At 51.5% G+C, this 17860-nt stretch overlaps 1 protein-coding gene across 1 annotated transcript in view; it reads left to right on the top strand.

The window, feature by feature from the left end:
• MROH7 (maestro heat like repeat family member 7) overlaps window positions 1-17860 on the top strand; it is a 51793-nt gene that overhangs the window by 26195 nt on the left and 7738 nt on the right. Inside the window, 8 exon segments of the mRNA XM_023515097.1 lie at window positions 1974-2112; window positions 5285-5475; window positions 10170-10307; window positions 12363-12477; window positions 14560-14700; window positions 15631-15810; window positions 16089-16244; window positions 16908-17030. Coding sequence (XP_023370865.1) covers window positions 1974-2112; window positions 5285-5475; window positions 10170-10307; window positions 12363-12477; window positions 14560-14700; window positions 15631-15810; window positions 16089-16244; window positions 16908-17030 — 1183 coding nt within the window.

A 17860-nucleotide genomic window follows, 5' to 3' on the forward strand; every position in this document is an offset into this window, starting at 1 on the left:
TTGGCAGGCCCAGGTTGGATAGGAACCCACCAGCTCCGGTGTATGTGGCTGGCACCCTAGCCACTGAGCTACAAGTGCAGAGTCTAGTTTTTCTATTTTTAGTAGAGGCGGGGTCTCACTTTGCTCAGGCTGGTCTAGAACTCTTGAGCTCGAGGGATATACTCATCTCACCGTGCCTAGCAACATACCTACTTTGAATGCCTTTGAAACGAGGCAGCGGATGATTCACACCTTAGGATGGTTGTTGGAGTCAACACGTAATGAAATCGTGCAGGGCTGTGCAGATGGGGTGTGCTCTCATAAGGATAGCTGTGTCATCCATAGAAACCAAGATCAGTCAGGGTGGCCAAGGCCCAGTGGACACATCCTATCCTCCCACCTAGAAGAACTGAGCCTTTTCTGCTTGAGGCCAGACTCAAAACTACGGGGGGGCCACACTTGCCATCAGAGTCACTCAGGATGCAGGACAGTCTTCTGTGTGCAGGAGGCCTTGTGGCAGCCCCTGCACCAGACCAGACAGGGACAGCATTTCAGGAGGTGCCCTCAGGTGCCAAGTCTGCACTCGAGTAAGCCCAAGAGTGAGGACTCGTAGATCCTGCACCCTGGACAGTTTATTGTCCTTATCCTAATTTGGCCCTGAGGCTGGGAGCTGGTCTGTTGGGCCTCCCAGGTGAAAGCTCAGGTGTGAGGAGAGGAGACCCACAGGGTGGGTGCCAGACCACCCTATAAGTGGTTCAGGGATCAGTATTTCTTACAATAACTCTATAAGCTTCACTTCCAGGGATCCCACTGGAACAAGCCCACGACACCCTGGGAAGCTCATTGCCTCAGCACCCCACCCCATCGGTTCTTATAGTTAATTTATAGTTTTTCCCAATCCAGATGTGATTTACCAATCGGGTCATTTTTACCATAAACAATGTTGCCTGGAAACATAGATAGTTAACATACTATCTTTACCAGGTTTCCAGGGGAACAGAACTAGAAAGTGAATGGAAAGCCCAAAACCTCCTGCAGAAGGGGGAAAGGTTTTGTTAACCCTTAGCGCACTGGCCTGTCAGTGCTCTCAGCACCCCATGGTACAAGCATCTGCAGTCTGGTGATTGGTCGGGCACAGATGCTTCCCCTGGCTGATGGGCTGCCTTCTAAGGGACAGGAGCAGTGTTCCCTGATATTATGTGACAAGTGTAAGAAAGATCCTAGCCCAAAGGGCTCAGCTATCTCAATTCTTGGTCCTTGTCTGGAGGAACTAGAACAGGCTTCAGAGATATCTGACCTGGCCACATCTTTTTTTTTTTTTTTTTTTTGAGACAGTGTCTCACTTGGTCACCCTTGGTAAAGTGCGGTGGCATCATAGCTCACAGCAACCTTAAACTCTTGGACTTAAGTGATCACTACAGGCACCTGCCACAACAGTGGCTAGGTTTTAGAGACAGGGTCTTGCTCTAGCTTGGGCTAATCTCAAACTCATGAGCTCAGGCGATCTACCCACCTCAGCCTCCCACAATGCTACACTGCTAGAATTACAGGTGTGAGCCACCTCTCCCAGCCTTTTTTTTTTTTTGAGACAGAGTCTCAAGCTGTGGCCCTGGGTAGAGTGCTGTGGCATCACAGCTCACAGCAACCTCCAATCTTAGGCTTAAACTATTCTCTTACCTAAGCTTACCAAGTAGCTGGGACTACAGGCGCCCACCACAGTGCCTGGCTATTTTTTTGTTGTTGTTGCAATAGTCATTGCTGTTTAGCAGGCCCTGGCCTGGCTAGGCTCAAACCCGCCAGCCTCAGTGTACGTGGCTGGCGCCCTACTCACTGAACTATGGGTGCTGAGCCAGGAAACAGGGTTTTAATCTTTTTAGCCTCCTGCCTCTCCAGGAGTATTTTCCAGACCATGCCTTCTCCCTTCTGGAACCCCTTGGAGGGGGATGGCCTCACTGCCCTGACCACCACTAATCCTCCCCTCCCTGCTCTCTCAGCAACGGAGCAGAGATGTGGAGGCAGCTGATACTGCGCAAGCCCAGCTGTGATGTCCGAGACCTCCTGGATCTGCTCCTGACCAGCCTGAAGGAGAAGCCTGTCACCAAGAAAGGGCGGGCCTCCATTGTGCCCCTAGCGGTGAGCACCCCGCCTGCCTGCCCCATCGCCATCCTCCAGTTTCCTCCAGCCCTTCCTCCCACCTGCTGCACTCAGCACACTGTCAGTTGGGTGGCCGTGGGTGAGTCTCTGTCCCTGGCTCTTGTGACCCACTGGACAATAACAGCCTGGCTGCCTGTGGCCAATGCACAGCTGGGGATAGTGGAACTGGAATGACTCAGAGATACAGAACTTAGCCTAAATCCTACACCAGTGGTTTTGGTACATTACTACTTTGTGACCTGGGTAAGGCACTTCACCTCCACGTGGCTCGGTCTCTACATACAAAGATAGAAATTATGATATCTGTCTTACATGGCAGCTGTGATGATTAAATGAAAGGACAATATTCAGTTAGGTGACAGAAAATGATCATGGGCTTCTTACTGCCCAGCTCAGCTTGGCCCTGGGAATGCGGAAGAAAAGGCAGGTTTGGCTCAGGGAGCTGGCTGGGCTGCAGAGACAGGTTTCTCTGTGCTTCTTGTCACCACCACCCGGGTCCGCGCCAGCTGGATAATACCCCTGCTTACCTCCCTGTGTCCACTTTTACCCTTTCAATATGTAGGTCTAGTTGCAGCCAAAAAAATCTCTGAGAAATGGGTGTCTCCTCTTCTCACCCGCCTCCATGGCCTCTGGTTGCCCTCAGGAGTGACACAGTGCTCCTGCCTGTGCTGTGAGGCCCTGCACTCCTGCTGGCCTCACCACACCCCATGGTCCTCTCGCTCCTGTGCTCCAGCCTCACGGATCTTTGCCAGAACTAGTCACATGCTACCTTGTCACAGGCCTTTGCACATGCTGCTTCTCTATCTAAAACGCTCTGTAAGCTGACTTCTTTCTACTCATCCTCAGCATCCCCTCTTCAGAGAAGCCCTCCCTGATTTCCCTGACCAGGTCAAATCTGTGCATACTATGCTTTGCTTCACACACCTTAGTCTTGGAAGAGTTTACCCCGGTTATGGTTTGACAGTAGTGTGGGGGATTATTTGGTTCATCCGTGAGATGCACAGAGAGCGCCCATCCTGTTTCTCTCACCATGACAACTCCAACATCTAGCACACACCTGGCACATGGGAGGCACTCAACATTTTTTGTTTATTTGACAAATATTTATTAAGCAGCTACTACCGTGTTTCCTCCCAAATAAGACCTACCCCCAAAATAAGCCCTAGCAGGATTTCTATGCATTTGTTAAATATAAGCCCTACCCTGATAATAAGACCTAGTGATGGGTGTGGCTACGCAGCATTTTGGTGCAGAGCGGTAAGGAAGATTGGAAAACCTTTTATCTGCCACAGCTCCTTTCTCCCAGCCATAGTAGCTGCGGTCACAGGCATCCTATTACGCACGTGCGAACAGCTAGGGGAAAGGAGCTCACACATCACTAGTGCCAGCCCCACCAACAAGGTCGGCTCCCCTGTCAGGTTCCAGAAGAAGATGACTTAACTATATTTGAATAAATGTAGATTGTTGTATTATACTTAATAAAAATAAGACATCCCCTGAAAATAAGCCCTAGTGTGTCTTCTTGAGAAAAAATACATATAAGACAGTGTCTTATTTTCGGGGAAACATGGTATGTGCTAGTCACACTCAGAGGTTCTGGGGATTTAGCAGCAAGATATTCTGGTGAAGGGAAGTAAGTAAACAAAGAGTGGCCGGGGAATGAGGGGTGTTACCCCATTCATCGAGGAGCACGCTGCTGCTTGGAGCCATTCCGTGTCTTACCCCAGGTCACACAGCTAGCAAGTGGCAGCGTCAGGATTCAAACCCAGAGCTCCTTCCTGGATATCTTGGGCTTCACTATCCTATCTCTTGGCCTCTGTCCCCCAGCCTCGAGTTCTCTTCATAAGCTGCCAGCACTCATTCTTTCCAGTTTGGGCATTCATCTGCTCGTCCAGGGTGACTGTGTACTCTAAAGTCACCCACTCGTGCTTCTTGTTCAGCAAGCATTGTTTGCAGAGCTGCAGCCTGGGCTAGTTTTTATCTTCCTTGCTGATAGATGGAGTAGTCAGAGCCAAGGGCATAGCCTATGGCACATCACCAGGGACTTTTCCCTGCACAGCAGGCTGTGTTCTTTGAATACAACCACTTGGTTTGGGTTACTGAAAAGTGCAAGGGCTTTGAGTCCCAAAGGCTGGTCTTAGCTCTACCACCACCTCAACGGTGGTTGATCACTAAGCCTTGGTATCTTACCCACGGAGAAGAGGGAAGTAGGGGGTGTGCGGGCTTCCTTAGCTCCCCCCCAGTCCAAGTCAACTGCTGTTACTGTTCTCATTCCTGCCACATTAGCTCACTTGTCTCTAAGGGAACGTGCCAGGGGTTCTTTCCCCTTCGCAGTTAAAGCCTTTCCTCCTGGCCCAGCTGCGTGGGGCCTCAGTGGCACAGCTTGTGGCATTTCTTTATAAAACATCCTCCCCTCCACGTGCTCATTGAATCTTTATACCCCTGGCTGTGAGGCTGTCTGGGTGAGGATTAGTGACCCCACTTTTCAGAAGAGGAATCTGAGGCCCAAAGAGAGGACAGGGAGTGGAGCAGCCAGATGAGTCGTCAGGTGCTGTGAGCCCCCTTAGCCTCCGTCGCTTACCTGCCAGTTAGAGAGAACTTGTCGGGCTAAATGTGAGGGTGGGCCTAGGCCAGGGCCAGAGCTGGACTGGCAGGTGGAGAAACTGCCCCAGGGGGTCAGGGCTAGGACCGAAGTCAGGTTCCTGCAGGAGGCTGAGTGAATGGCCCAGGGTGAAGAGGTCAGCCTGGTGCCCCCTCCCATTCTGTGTGCCTGTGCCATGAATGAAGAAGAGGCAGAACATGTGACAATTGGTATCTGAAAGGTCTGGCTCTGCCCTCAAGGGGCTGAGTGGCCTTAGGCAAGTGGCTTGCCCCTCTGAATCTGTCTCCTCATTTGCAAAAAGGGGTCAAGCCTCTTTCCTCCTCAGCAGGTGGATGGTATCTTTCCAGTGATTCTTCCAGTATTCTGGAAGAATTCTTCCAATCTTTGTTGGCTCTCCACAAACCTCGGAAAGCCAGGAGTCTGGGGCGGGGGTGAGGATCGGGTTTTCCTGGGCTGGGCCAGAGAAAAGCAGGGAAGCAGTCCAGGGCCCAACCCAGAGTGCTGGGAAGATGGGCCAGGACACCCCATCAGCCTCCCCTCTGCCCCCAGGCAGCCAGCGGCCTGTGCGAGCTCCTGTCCGTCAACAGTTGCGTGGGCCGAGTGAGGCGCATCTACCCGCAGCTGCTCCTGGCCCTGCTCATCCAGGTCCATTACCACATTGGCCTCAACCTGCCTGGCCGTGTGGCTCCTCGCAAGGACGCCAAGAAGGACGCCCCGCCCCCTGCCTTCGTACCTGTGCGGTATGCTCTGCCACCCTGGGAACCCCTGCGAAGTCTTTAGAGCCAGTAATCGGTAGGAATTAGCTCTGGGAGAGGAAAGCACACTTTCATCAGAGCCAACGATTCATTCAACACCTGTTTTTGAGTCTCAGCTCTGTGCATTAGACTCTGCGCAGTGCCGGACCACAGGAAGGAATCAGCCCTCCCTCATGGAGCTCACTGCTTAAGTTCTCTTCCTCCCTTCCTAGAGATATCATTTGGATGAGGTTGGTATCAAAGGCCCAACCATTTTAGACATTTTACATATTAACTAGAATAGGTAACGTAGGCACACAGAGACAGTTAAAGCAAACCTTTCCAGCCCTGCCTTGCTCCTTTCCCGGAAGACAGCCAAACTCTTTCAGGCCCTTCTAGAGATAACCACAGACGTGCAAGGATAAGCACATTTGTTCATATTCTCTATTTTTACACCAGTAGTAGCATACCTCACACAGTTGCATTCTTTTTTTTGCTTTTATAACATACTGTGTCTTGGAAATCATAACATAGACAGCTGTCTAGTTATTTTTAACAGCCGCATAGTATCCCTATGTATAGCATTCCAGCGCACCAAGAAAGATTTATTTAACCGTGCTCTTCCTGATTTAAATTCATCCTAGCCCTTTGCAATTACAATGCTGCAACGTGTCTGTTTATGTCTGTGAGTACACATGAGATTTTAAATGGAGGATGAATTCCTACAAGTAGAACAAACAGGCATATCAAAGGGCTTCTGCATTTAAGTGTTACGGTGGCACAGGAATATGTGATGGAAAACTTCTGGACCACGGAGTGATGATTAAAATGGAGTGGAGAGGAATTCTGGGAAGATGGCGGACTGGTAGCAACCCTCAGCAGAGGCTCTTGAGCAGAGGAAGAAAAACTGGACAGAATAGGACTCTGTAAAGCCAAAGGTGGGGAGCTGAGCTAAGAAAGAAGTTCAGCAAGCAGTAACTCCAAGGAAGAGCATTCAAGAAAACAAATTTCAGGAATAAAGCCTATCGACTAGAAGATGGGAAACTAGAGCAGGAGGCTTGCTGCAGGCTATCTGCAAACGAGCAGGGAACAAAAAACCTCTCATTTTATATCACTGGAGGGAGCCGCTAAACTCCAGGTCTCTTTCTCCAGGAAGATCCCACTTATGAACCTAGATACCACCCTGATGGGCATAAAATTGAACAGATATTTTCCCCCACAAGTCCAAACTCCCAGTCCACCCTTCCCCCTCGTATGGCAGTCTGAAGTTCTGCCCCCTGCAGAGCACAGAGTGTTTGGTCTTGTCCTGAGAGATCTGGGCATAGTGTGGACTGCCAACTATCAGGATGGATCTGTGACTAACAGGGAAGAAAGAGGGTGTGGTAAGAAAGGGACACTCAGTGGGAGGAGGAGCAGTCCCCTGATTATGACTATGCCTGGCCAGTGACAGTGTTGACCCTCGGTTTAGGCTGTGTCTGGCGGGACAGAGTCCGGACCCCTCGGCTCTGACAGCACACACAGCAGGAGAGTGATGCCCTGTGTGGACTGAGTTTGGCAGACAGGGCTGGTCCCCAGCCCCTGCTGGGTCTGTGAGCAGAGGCTTGCTAGGTGTGGATTGAGACCTGAGAGCAAGGGCATGGTCCCATGATTCTAACAGAACCCTTGAGCAGTTGCTTGCTGGGTATGAACCAAGACCTGAGGGCTAGGACATGGTCCACTATCTCCAGCGGGGCTGGTGAGCAGAGGCTTACTGGGTGAGGACTGAGACTTATGGGTGGGGTGTGATACCCTGACTCTAACAGAGCCTGCGAACAGAGGCTTGCCAGACAGTGGACTGAGACTGGCAGCTAGGGGCATGGTCCCCTGACTCCAGCTGGTCTGGCAAGCAGAGGCTAGCTGGGTGTGGACTGAGACTGGTGGGCAGGGGCATGGCCCCTGGCTCCAACTTGGCCTGTGAGCAAAGAAGTGGACAATAGTGTGGACTGAGTCTGGTGTGCAGGGGTGTGGATCCCTGGTTCCATTTGTGCTGCTGGAGGCCCTTGAACCCCTCTCTGTTGAGCAGAGCTTGCACTGCCTGAGACAATTTAATTAGAACCTGTGTCTGGAGCTGTCCACTTGGGGACAGTGGTTGACCCTGAGGTTGACCTTTGAGTTTCTGTAGGGGAAAAAAGTGAAGGATGGGGGCTGGGTGCTGCAGCTATTTGTATCTCTTCACAGTCAAGATTTAAACCTAATACTGTGGCTTCTTCAGATAGGGTAGAGGTTGGTTAATATCAAAACAGAGCTAGCTTGTGCAATCTCACCAAGTAGGTCCTCAGCCAAAACTCTGAAAGGGAACTTTGTAAGAGTATAGGAGATAAGCCACAATTATAAAGCCTAGCGCTTTGGTAAGAGGCTATCTCTACTACCTGGGAACCCCAATTCAGTCTCCCTCTACCAGTTCTAATAACCAAATGGTGGAAAATAAACATGGTGTGGATCCAACAGAAGAACTCTGACAACATGAATAACCGGACTAGATTAATCTCCCCCTGCCAAGAAATGATAAGGGAGATACAACTGAAGATGCCATGTATAGACAAATGGCAGCAATGTCAGAAGTCAAATTCAGGATATGGATTGCAAATAAGATCAATAGAATGGAAGAAATGATAGTAAAGAGCAGTTCTAAAGTTGTCTTAAGAAATTAATGAATTCAAAGCACAAGTCACCAAAGATATGGACATAATGAGAAAAGAGATAGCAGAGCTCAAGGAAATGAAAAAGTTAGTTGAGGAACTCCAAAATATAGTAGAATACCTCAGTAATAGAGTTGACCAGGCAGAAGAAAGGATCTCTGAAACTGAAGACAAAAGTTCTGAACGTTCCCAAACACTCAAAGAGGCAGACAAATGGAAAGCAAAAACTGATCATTTCCTGAGAAAGTTGCAGGATCACCCCAAAAGATCAAACATTGATCTTATAGGAATTCCTGAAGAAGAAGAAGAGGATGGCCCTAACGGTACAGACGCTCTACTCCAAGATATTTTGGAGGAGAATTTCCCAACCATTGCAAGAGATACAGAACTTCAGTAGGAGACAGTTTCAGAACCCCAGCAAGACTCAATACAAATAAAGCATCTCCTAGACACATTGTGGTTAACTTTGCCAAAGTTAAGACAAAGGAGAAAATTCTGCAAGCAGCCAGATGTAAGAAAAGCATCACCTACAAAGGGAGAAATATCAGAATGACTGCAGATCTCTCAGCCAAAACGTTTCAAGCCAGAAGAAGATGGTCATCAACCTTCAGTCTCCTAAAACAAAACAACTTCCAGCTCAGGATCCTGTATCCAGCTAAAGTGAGTTTCATTTGTGATGGAGAAATCAAATACTTTAATGACATAGACATGTTGAAGAAATTTGCCATAACTAAACCAGCTCTCCAGGAGATTCTCAGACCCATCCTCCACAATGACCAGTGCAATGCTCTACCTCCAAAGTAAATTCACCCAGAAAGTTTTGAACAAAACCCAACTTCCACAATGATGACACCCAAAACACAACCAGGCTTATCAATTCTCTCAATTAATGTGAATGGTTTAAATTGTCCTCCTAAGGGGCACAGCCTGGCTGACTGCATACACAAACTCAGACTGGATATCTGTTTGCTGTTTACAAAAATCTTACCTTACCTTAAAGGATAAACATAGACTCAGGGATGGAGTTGTATAATACAGGCAAATGGAAACCAGAAAAAAGTAGGGGTTGTGATTTTAGTAGCAGATCCAATTGGCTTTAAACCAACAAAGATAAAGAAAGATAAGGAAGGTCACTACATATTTGTCAAGGGAAACACTCAACATGAAGAGATTTTGATAATTAAAAAGAAAGAAAAGAGTAGTCCTTTTACTCCACGCGAACACCTATAAACCTCAGCTGAGCCATTCTGCCTGTGCTCAGAGTTTCAGGGGAGAGAGAAGAGGCTGGAGAAAGGACCAGGACAACACTTGGAGTGGCCCGTCTCTCTCCCTTCCTCTCATTTGTTAACTTTGAACTGTGGTGGGGACTGTCACTGACCACACATATTTCAAAGAATCAGCGCAGAGGTTGAATGATTCTGAAAGCTTCTGGCCTCAGGAGAAGCTTTAACGTTTGCACTGGATCGATATTCATTACAAAAGTAAAAACATGAAAATTAAGAACGAATTCCTGAGCATGATCTGATTTCTAAAATGCTTTGCCTTCCATCATGAGAACCAGTAGCCCTCAGACATCTGAGGTTATGTCCACAAAGTGCTTCATGAGCTCCTTAAGCAAATGAAACTTTGTTTCAGTGTAAATTCTGTTATCATATCAGCAGTTTTAATTTTAGTAAAGGAATATATATGCAAAACTATAAAACTTCGTCTGATTACAGATGTAGACATTTGAGTCCGTGAACGCCGAGCCTGATGTCAGGCGCACAGTAGGTCGTCAGTAAACGCCCACACCCTGCCAGGCCCAGGCACCTTCAAAGGGAGGTGAATTTTGCTTCTGTTTCCTCTCTTGTTTGCAAAACTAATTATTTGTAAAATGCTACCCTTTGCAGATACACTGACTAGTGCTAACTTAACAATGAACTCTGCGGACAGGAGATGACAGCTGATGGGGGGAGAGGCCAGGGTCAGGGAGGCCTGCCCGGGCCAGGTGGACACGGCGTTTCAGCTGCCTTGTCTTGGCAGCTGGGTGGTAAAAGTGGTGAAAACCCTGCTGCTGAAGATGGGCTGCTCTTACGAGGCCACCTTTCTGGAGGACCAGGGTGGCTGGGAGCTCATGGGACAGGCAGAGAACCACCACCGTGGAGTGTCCCTGCTGGCAAGGTGAGGCCCTGGGACACCTGGGGGAGGAGTGGGGGACAGGAAGCCTTAGGGTCTCATTCAGACAGACTTGGGTTTGAACATCCCTCTGAGCAAGCCCCTTTGCTCAGCCTATCACCTCCTGCCTATGCTGGGAGGTGTTAACAACAGACACATGCTCACTCTTCAGGCTAACTTGGCGGTGGGGGGCAGTTCCTAGCACTTAGGTTATTTACTAAGTACCTTCCCTTACCTGACACAGAAACAGCAGGGTAACTACTGAGAGTGTGCCCCTGCAAACTGAATATCTGCATCTGTACCCCAGCCCCCCACTTCCCAGCAGTGTGACCCAGAGCAGGTTACTTTCCCTCTGGGTCCATTCTCCCTCAGCAGTGTGGAAATGACACTACTGTGGGAATTCTGCAGGAGGATCCAGCTCTGAGGGGGTGGTGAGGATTAAGTAACGTGCCCTGAGCAGCCCATGGTGAGCGCTCAGCACAGGGAGTTGAGTGTCACAGTCATTGGCAGGACTGGGATTACGGATGCACGTGTTGGGTGCATAGGTGAATGGCCAAGTCCAGAGTGTGCTGAAGTGACCTAAGTCACATGGGCAGGAGGTGGCAGAGCTGAAAAATGACCTGCTGACCCAGCCCAGAGCTCTTCCCTTGAACACACAGGCTCCCCTGGGGCAGGGGGAGGGGGCGCCCAGATTTCCACAATGTGCCTTTTGTGGGAGAGCCTGCTTCTCAGCCCTGCTCTCTGAGTGCAAGGATGGTGCTCTCTCGAGGGTTCTCAGGATACAACTGCATTTACTTATTTGTTTTTTATTTTCTGTATTTGTAAAGACAGGGTGTCACTCTATTACCTAGGCTAGAGTGCAGTCACCCTGTCATAGCTCACTGTAACCGAGAACTCCTGGGCTTAAGCCTTCCTTTCTCCTCAGCTCTCCAAGTAGCTGGGTCTACAAGGGTGTACAGCCACGCCTGGATAATTTTCATTTTTTGTAGAGACAGGGTCTTACTATGTTGCCTGGTCTCAAACTTCTGGCCTCAAAGAACTCTACTGTTCTGGCCTCTCAAAATGTTGGGCTTGAGCCACCATGCCCTATCCCAGCCGAATGTATTGAGTGCTTACTATGCTCTAGGCACCATGCTAAGAGGTGTTACCTGGATGACCCAATTTAATCATAGCTATGACCAATGAAATAGCAGTATTATTATCATTCCAGTGTCATACACAAGGAAACTGAGGCCCAGAAAAGTTCAGTGACTTGCTTGAAGTCACACAGCTAGTGCTGGGGCCAGGATTTAAACCCAGGCTGTCTCATTCCAGACTCTGAGTACCCCCTCCACACTTCACTGGATTCACTGATTCATGGAGCATAGTGCAGTGGTCCCAGGTGTGCAGTCACCTACAGGACCTGTGTGCCCCCCAGCCCCTGGCCTAAGAGTCACTGGTTCAGTAGGTCTGGGGTGGTGCACTACTAACAGGCTCCCAGTGGATGCTGGCACTGCTGGGTGGGTGGAGATGGAAACTCTGAGAGCCCCTGGCTGAGCAGCATGAGCAAGGCAGCTGGAATGGGGAGCCCTTAGCTGGGGTTCCCTCTCTGCCGTTCACTAGCTCTGTGATCTTGAGCAGCTCACACTTGGAGCTTCTATTTCCTCATCTATGAAGTGGGGATCGTAACGGTAATCTGTCTTGAAGGTAATGGTGAGGGTCAAATGAGGAAACACAGGACAGAATCTGGCTGCTGCCTGGCGTAGCTGACCTTCACACCCTCCCCTTCCTGTCGCCGCCTCCCGCTGTGGTCTTGAGCAGTCAGGGCTCTTCAGCTTGTCTCCTGTAGGGATATGCTCAGTGGCTTCAGGCACCTTGCTTTCCCAATCTGGGTCTCAGTTTCCCCATCTGTAAAAGGATGCAGTTAAACTGGATGGCTTCTCTGATCCCCCTCAGGTGGGAATGCAGAAACCCAGGTGACCCTGGCTTGCCCGGGATATCTAGGGTCAGGGCCAAGCCCCCACCCTGCAGGTGCCCCTCGGGTTGAGAACCTGAGGGGCTCCCCCACCTCACCCCCGGCAGGGCTATGGTGCACTACTCCTGCCAGGAGCTATGCCGCGTCCTCTACCTGCTCATCCCGCTCCTGGAGCGTGGCGACGAGAAGCACAAGATCACTGCCACCGCCTTCTTTGTGGAGGTACCAGTGGGCACAGGGCACAGGGTGGGGGTTCCTCGTGCCTCGGCTCACGTCCCTGTCATTTCTCCTATGCAAACAGTCCTTTACAGTTTGCAAGGCCCTTCCCTGAGCGTGATTTCTCTTGACTGGAAAGCCCTCATAGGGCTCCCTCCCTGCTCTTGTCATCTCTCCACCCTCACCCCACTCCTCTCTTCCCAGGCTCCCTTAGTGCCCTGGGCAACCACTAGCCTTCCTGAGCACCTCCGTGGGCCAGCTGTGCATTCACACGCGTTTGACTCCACCCTGCCCTCAAGGAATCCTTGGTGTAGCAGGAGAGATGAAGGACACCCCAATTATAACTTGGGGGTTGCATAGAGAGACTTGTGCTATGGTAGGGAAGTCCAGGCTGTAGTGGGATAAGAGGAGACTGGAGAGAGGAAGGCACCAGGGAGGCCTTCCTGGAGGAGGAGACATCTAAACTGAATGTGAGAGGGAAGGTGCTGGGGAGAAAGGAGTCAGGAGAGGTGGGTAGAGACAGACCTGGAAGGGGAGGTGGACTGGTGCCGACAGCTGGTGCTTACCCAGTAGGCACTGTGACATCTCCAGACACGCTCTGAGCGCTTACACCTGAGTCATCTCATCCTCATGCCAATCCCAGGTCTGGAACCCGAGGTTTAACTTGTCTCTGGAGCTGCCCGAGAGCCCTGAGCAGTGGCCCTCCCTGTCTGAAACAAGAGTCTTCACCCGAGTTTAGTCTTCTCCCCCCTCTCCAGAAGAGGTGCCCTCCCCTGGTCAGAGTCAGCTGTGCTAGGTTTGCTGTGGCAGTTTGGTTTGCTCCGATGTCCCTCCCCGGTCCTCTACAGCCCTCTAAGCTGGGATTGTGTGTGTGTTTGCCTCCGCTGATGGCAATGAACTCCTCAAGGGAGCTGCGACCTTGGGCAAGTTGCTCAAGGGCTTGGGCCTCCATTTCCTCCCCTGTAATATGGAGGTGACAAAGTGCCCACTTCAGAGTTTTGATGAGGATGGAATGTAAAGAACTTAGAACAGTGCCTGGCACACACAGGGTGCTCTCAGGGAGTCAGCTATGCTGCTGGGTGATTCTCATCACTCTTCGGCATCTCTAGCGCCCAGAACCCGGGGCAAGCAGGCCTGAGTCTGGGTTGTGTGTGGAGCCCCGCTCCCCTGCCTGCCACTGTGAGCTACACACATCCTTCTCCAGACCTGCCTCTCCCCAGCTCTGTCCTCCCGTCATACAGGCATGTGGGCTCAGTGGTGGCAGCCAGGCAGGGGCACAGGGGTGCGTGGTGAGGATGGTGCAGCCACGATTGAAGGCAGGCAGGCTGCCAGGGGCGGGGGCAGGAGGATGGGAAGGAGGTGAGAGCGATGCCCAGTCTTGGTCTGGATAATGGGAGGCTGCTGCTGCAAACCCTGTGATGGGGAGCACAGGGACAAGGACACTCCCGAGGAGGAAAGGAGTCAAATTCCCTGTTGGACCTGAGCTCAATCAAGTGTTCCCTAAGCACACACTCATGTTTGGTGACCCCAACCCAAGGAGGAACAGCTCAAATTTTGTCCCTAAGGAATCCCTCAGTTGGACAGGGGGACAGGGCACCCAGGGGCCCCGAAGAAGGAGCCAGTCAGCCTTGATGAGGCCAGGGGCAATGTCAAGTGTAGCTTTAAGGTTCTGAGTCTGGATAGAGCCCTGCCAGGTGATGGTGTCATGGTAGAGGTGGGCCCCTCACCTGAAAGATTAGCACGGAAGGGATCAAATGGCAGGATAGTTCAGGGGACGCTGGGCAGCTTGGCTGGAATCTGGCTGGTGGTAAGAAAATGTGCTGGAGGGTGGGCCTGTGGCTGTGAATAGGGCCTCAGAGGCAGCAGGGGCCAGAAGGGAAGGGTCACGTGGAGCTAGAGGGGCTCCCATATGGATAATGACTTGCTCGGCTTGGCCAGGAGGTGCTGATGGGCAGGAAACAGTTGGTTTCTCAAGTCTGAAGCTCCAGGCAGAGGCTGAGCCTGTTTATCCAATGCAAACTGTCAGTGTGTGGGACAGAGGGAACTGTTGCTGCCTTGCCCGGCAGTAATTCCCACTTGCTCCCTCAGCTCCTCCAGATGGAGCAGGTGCGCCGTATCCCGGAGGAGTACTCTCTGGGGCGCATGGCTGAGGGCCTGAACCACCGTGACCCCATCATGAAGGTGCTGTCCATCCGGGGCCTGGGCATCCTGGCCCACAGGGCTGAGAAGGTGAGCAGAGGGGTGGAGGAGGGCCTGGCCTGGCCAGCCCTGGGCTGGAGGAAGGACATAGTATGGCTACCACAGTTTCTTAGACTCTGGCAGCTGGAATCAGGAAACTAGTTCTATCCCAGCCTCACTGGCCCCATCTGTAAAGTGGATATCCCTTAATAACCTCCCCATGTCTTATACATTTTGAATGGTTTCTAGTCCAGGTTCTTCACAATGACCCTAAAGGCGGTATACATAAGAGGGCAGAGGATGGCCGTGATTATTCCTATTTTATGGATTAGGAAACTGAGGCCCAGATTGTTGATGCCTCGTTAACATTTTTTTTTGAGACAATGTCTCATTCTGTTGCCCAGGCTAGAGTGCTGTGACATCAGCCCGGCTCACAGCAACCTCAGACTCCTCCTCTTTCAGACCCCCACGTATTGGGACTACAGTGCCTGCCACTGCGCCTGGCTAATCTTTCTAATTTTAGTAGAGATGGGGTCTCGCTCTTACTCGGGTTGGTCTTGAATTCCCGAGCTCAGGCAGTCCTCCCGCCTGGGCCTCGCAGAGTGCTGGGATTATAGGTGTGAGCCACTGCACTCTGGTGCATCATTATTAGCATTGTTGTAAAGGGCTTTCTTTGCTCTGCCGGGCTCTGTTGCAGCTCCTGATGTAGCTGGGAGGAAGGGGCAGGATGTAGACTCAGAAAGCTGACTAGGGAGTCATCGACCTAGAGGCAAGGAAGGGGATGGACAGGAAAGGGCCTTGGGTCTCTAGGCCAGGAAGGAGCCAGTGAAACCAAAGAGGGTTTCTGGGAGCAGCGTGAGTGTGGCTGAGGGCAGTCAGGCAGCGGGTGCATAAGCAGAGGCCTGGGGGTGGGGATTGGGCTTGGGGTTCCTTTCAGTGACTCAGAGGCAGAGACCCCATCCTCCTACCCCTGTCCTGCAGGCTGCCAAGGTGCAGGCCCTCCTGCCATCCATGGTGAAAGGGCTGAAGGGCATGGACGGAATGCTGGTGGTGGAAGCCGTCCACAACCTCAAGACCATCTTCAAAGGGCAGGACCGGAAGCTGGTGGACAACTCAGTCTTCGTGGAGATCCTGCAGGTCCTGCTGCCACACTTCAGTGACGTGAGGACTCCACAGAGTGGGAGGGGTCACATCTCCCCACAGGGCTGTCACACAGCACCTGGTCCACAAAGAGAGGGCATATTTTTTTACTGGTCCCAGCAGAGAAGGGACTTATCTTCTCGTCACTAAGGCACCTTTTAGGTTAGTGGGGGCCCTGGCTGGGAAGAGCGGAGAGAGCTCCAGACCCAGGCTGGAGGGAGGGGAGCGCTGGCCGCATGCCAGCCCCACCGAGTGGCCTCCTAGAGGAGGGAGCCCCCCGAGCCTCCGTTTTTCCCCAGTCACGAGAGGACGTGCGTTCCTCCTGCATCAACCTATATGGAAAGGTGGTTCAGAAGCTGCGGTCACCACGCACCCAGGCCACGGAGGAGCAGCTGGTCAGCACCCTGGTGCCGCTGCTGCTGATCATGCAGGAGGGCAATGCCAAGGTGGGCCAGGTGAGCGGCGGGCGCTGGGCCTCGGCCCTCCCCTCGGGGCGCTGCAGCTGCACTTCCTTTATGGAGACCAAGCCAGGATCCGCCCCCGGGGCCCTTACTCAAGTCTAGCTACATCTGTTTCCCAAGAGCATCCACGTCAGAACTGCCCTTCAGGCTCGGCGCCTATAGCTCAACCGGCTAAGGCGCCAGCCACGTACACCTAAGGTGGCGGGTTCGAATCCCCAGTCCGGGCCCGCCAAACAACAATGACGGCTGCAACCAAAAAATGGCCAGGCGTTGTGGCGGGCGCCTGTGGTCCCAGCTACTTGGGAGGCGGAGGCAGGAGACTCGCTGGAGCCCAGGAGTTGGAGGTTGCTGTGAGCTGTAATGCCACGGCACTCTACCCAGGGGGACAGCTTGAGGCTCTGTCGCAAAAAAAAAAAAAAAAAAAAGAACTGCCCTTCAAAATGCCCAACTTCACTTGTCTGTTTTCAATAGCAGCGGTTCTCAACCTGTGGGTCGCGACCCACAGGAACTGTATTAAAGGGCTGCGGCATTAGGAAGGTTGAGAACCACTGCAATAGACGATGTCTCCAAGTCCCGTTTTCACACACTTTTTCTGGAACACATTCTGGCTGTCCTGGAATTCCACAGCTCTGATCATCTCGTCCTGTTCGTCCTCAGAAGTGCGTGAAGACCCTGTTCCGCTGCTCTTGCTTCATGACTTGGGAGTTGCCAAAAAAAACTTACAGCCAGAAGCCCTGGGACAACCAGCAGCAGGCGGTGAACAAAATTTGCAAGTTCCTTGTGAGTGCTTCTGGGGGCTGCTGGGGTGCCTGGCACGTGTGCTCAAGGTGGGGCATTCTGTCCTCTATCCATTCTCCTACGCCAGCCCCCTTCCCGACAACTTCCACGACCACCCACAGGCTGGCTCTGAACGTTTACCCCCATCTCTGACTTCACTGCCCCCTTCTGGTGTCCCCTGTGGCCTCCAGGACACCTCCCCCATGAGCCGCAGGCTCTTCTGGCTTAGCCCATGGCTTCTGAACTTACGCCCTTCCCTTTCAATTCTTCTCCATCCCTCTAGTTCCCCAAAGCAGAAGCCTATAGTCTCCCAAGTCTCCTTCATGTCCCTCTCTCTTCACATTTCATTACTCTTAAATATTCCAGATATCTCAGAGTCTGCTTCTCCCTCCACATCCCCAATGTCATCGCCCTTAATTCAGGGCATGGACATCCCTTGGTTGGGCCATGGGGGGCCATGTCACTCAAACAGCCTCCCAACCTTTAATCTCATCCTTTCCAATACACTGCCCTCCCAGCCACCAGACTGGTCTTGTTAAAGCCTATATTAAATACAGGGGGCCAAAAAAGTATACATATTTTAAGAAAGAAAAAAGAACTATATTAAAATTGTAATACCTGATACATACTGATATGTTTGTTAACTTGTATCTCTTTTAATTGAAGAAATCAAACGTAACTGGAGCATTAGAATTTTTTTTTTTTTGAGACAGAGCCTCCAGCTGTCCCCCTGGGTAGAGTGCTGTTGCATCACAGCTCACAACAACCTCCAACTCCTGGGCTCAAGTGAGTTTCCTGCCTCAGCCTCCCAAGTAGCTGGGACCACAGGTGCC

Source organism: Otolemur garnettii, unplaced genomic scaffold (genome assembly GCF_000181295.1).
Source record: "Otolemur garnettii isolate 467f Iridium unplaced genomic scaffold, OtoGar3 scaffold00066, whole genome shotgun sequence".
Taxonomy (NCBI): domain Eukaryota; kingdom Metazoa; phylum Chordata; class Mammalia; order Primates; family Galagidae; genus Otolemur; species Otolemur garnettii.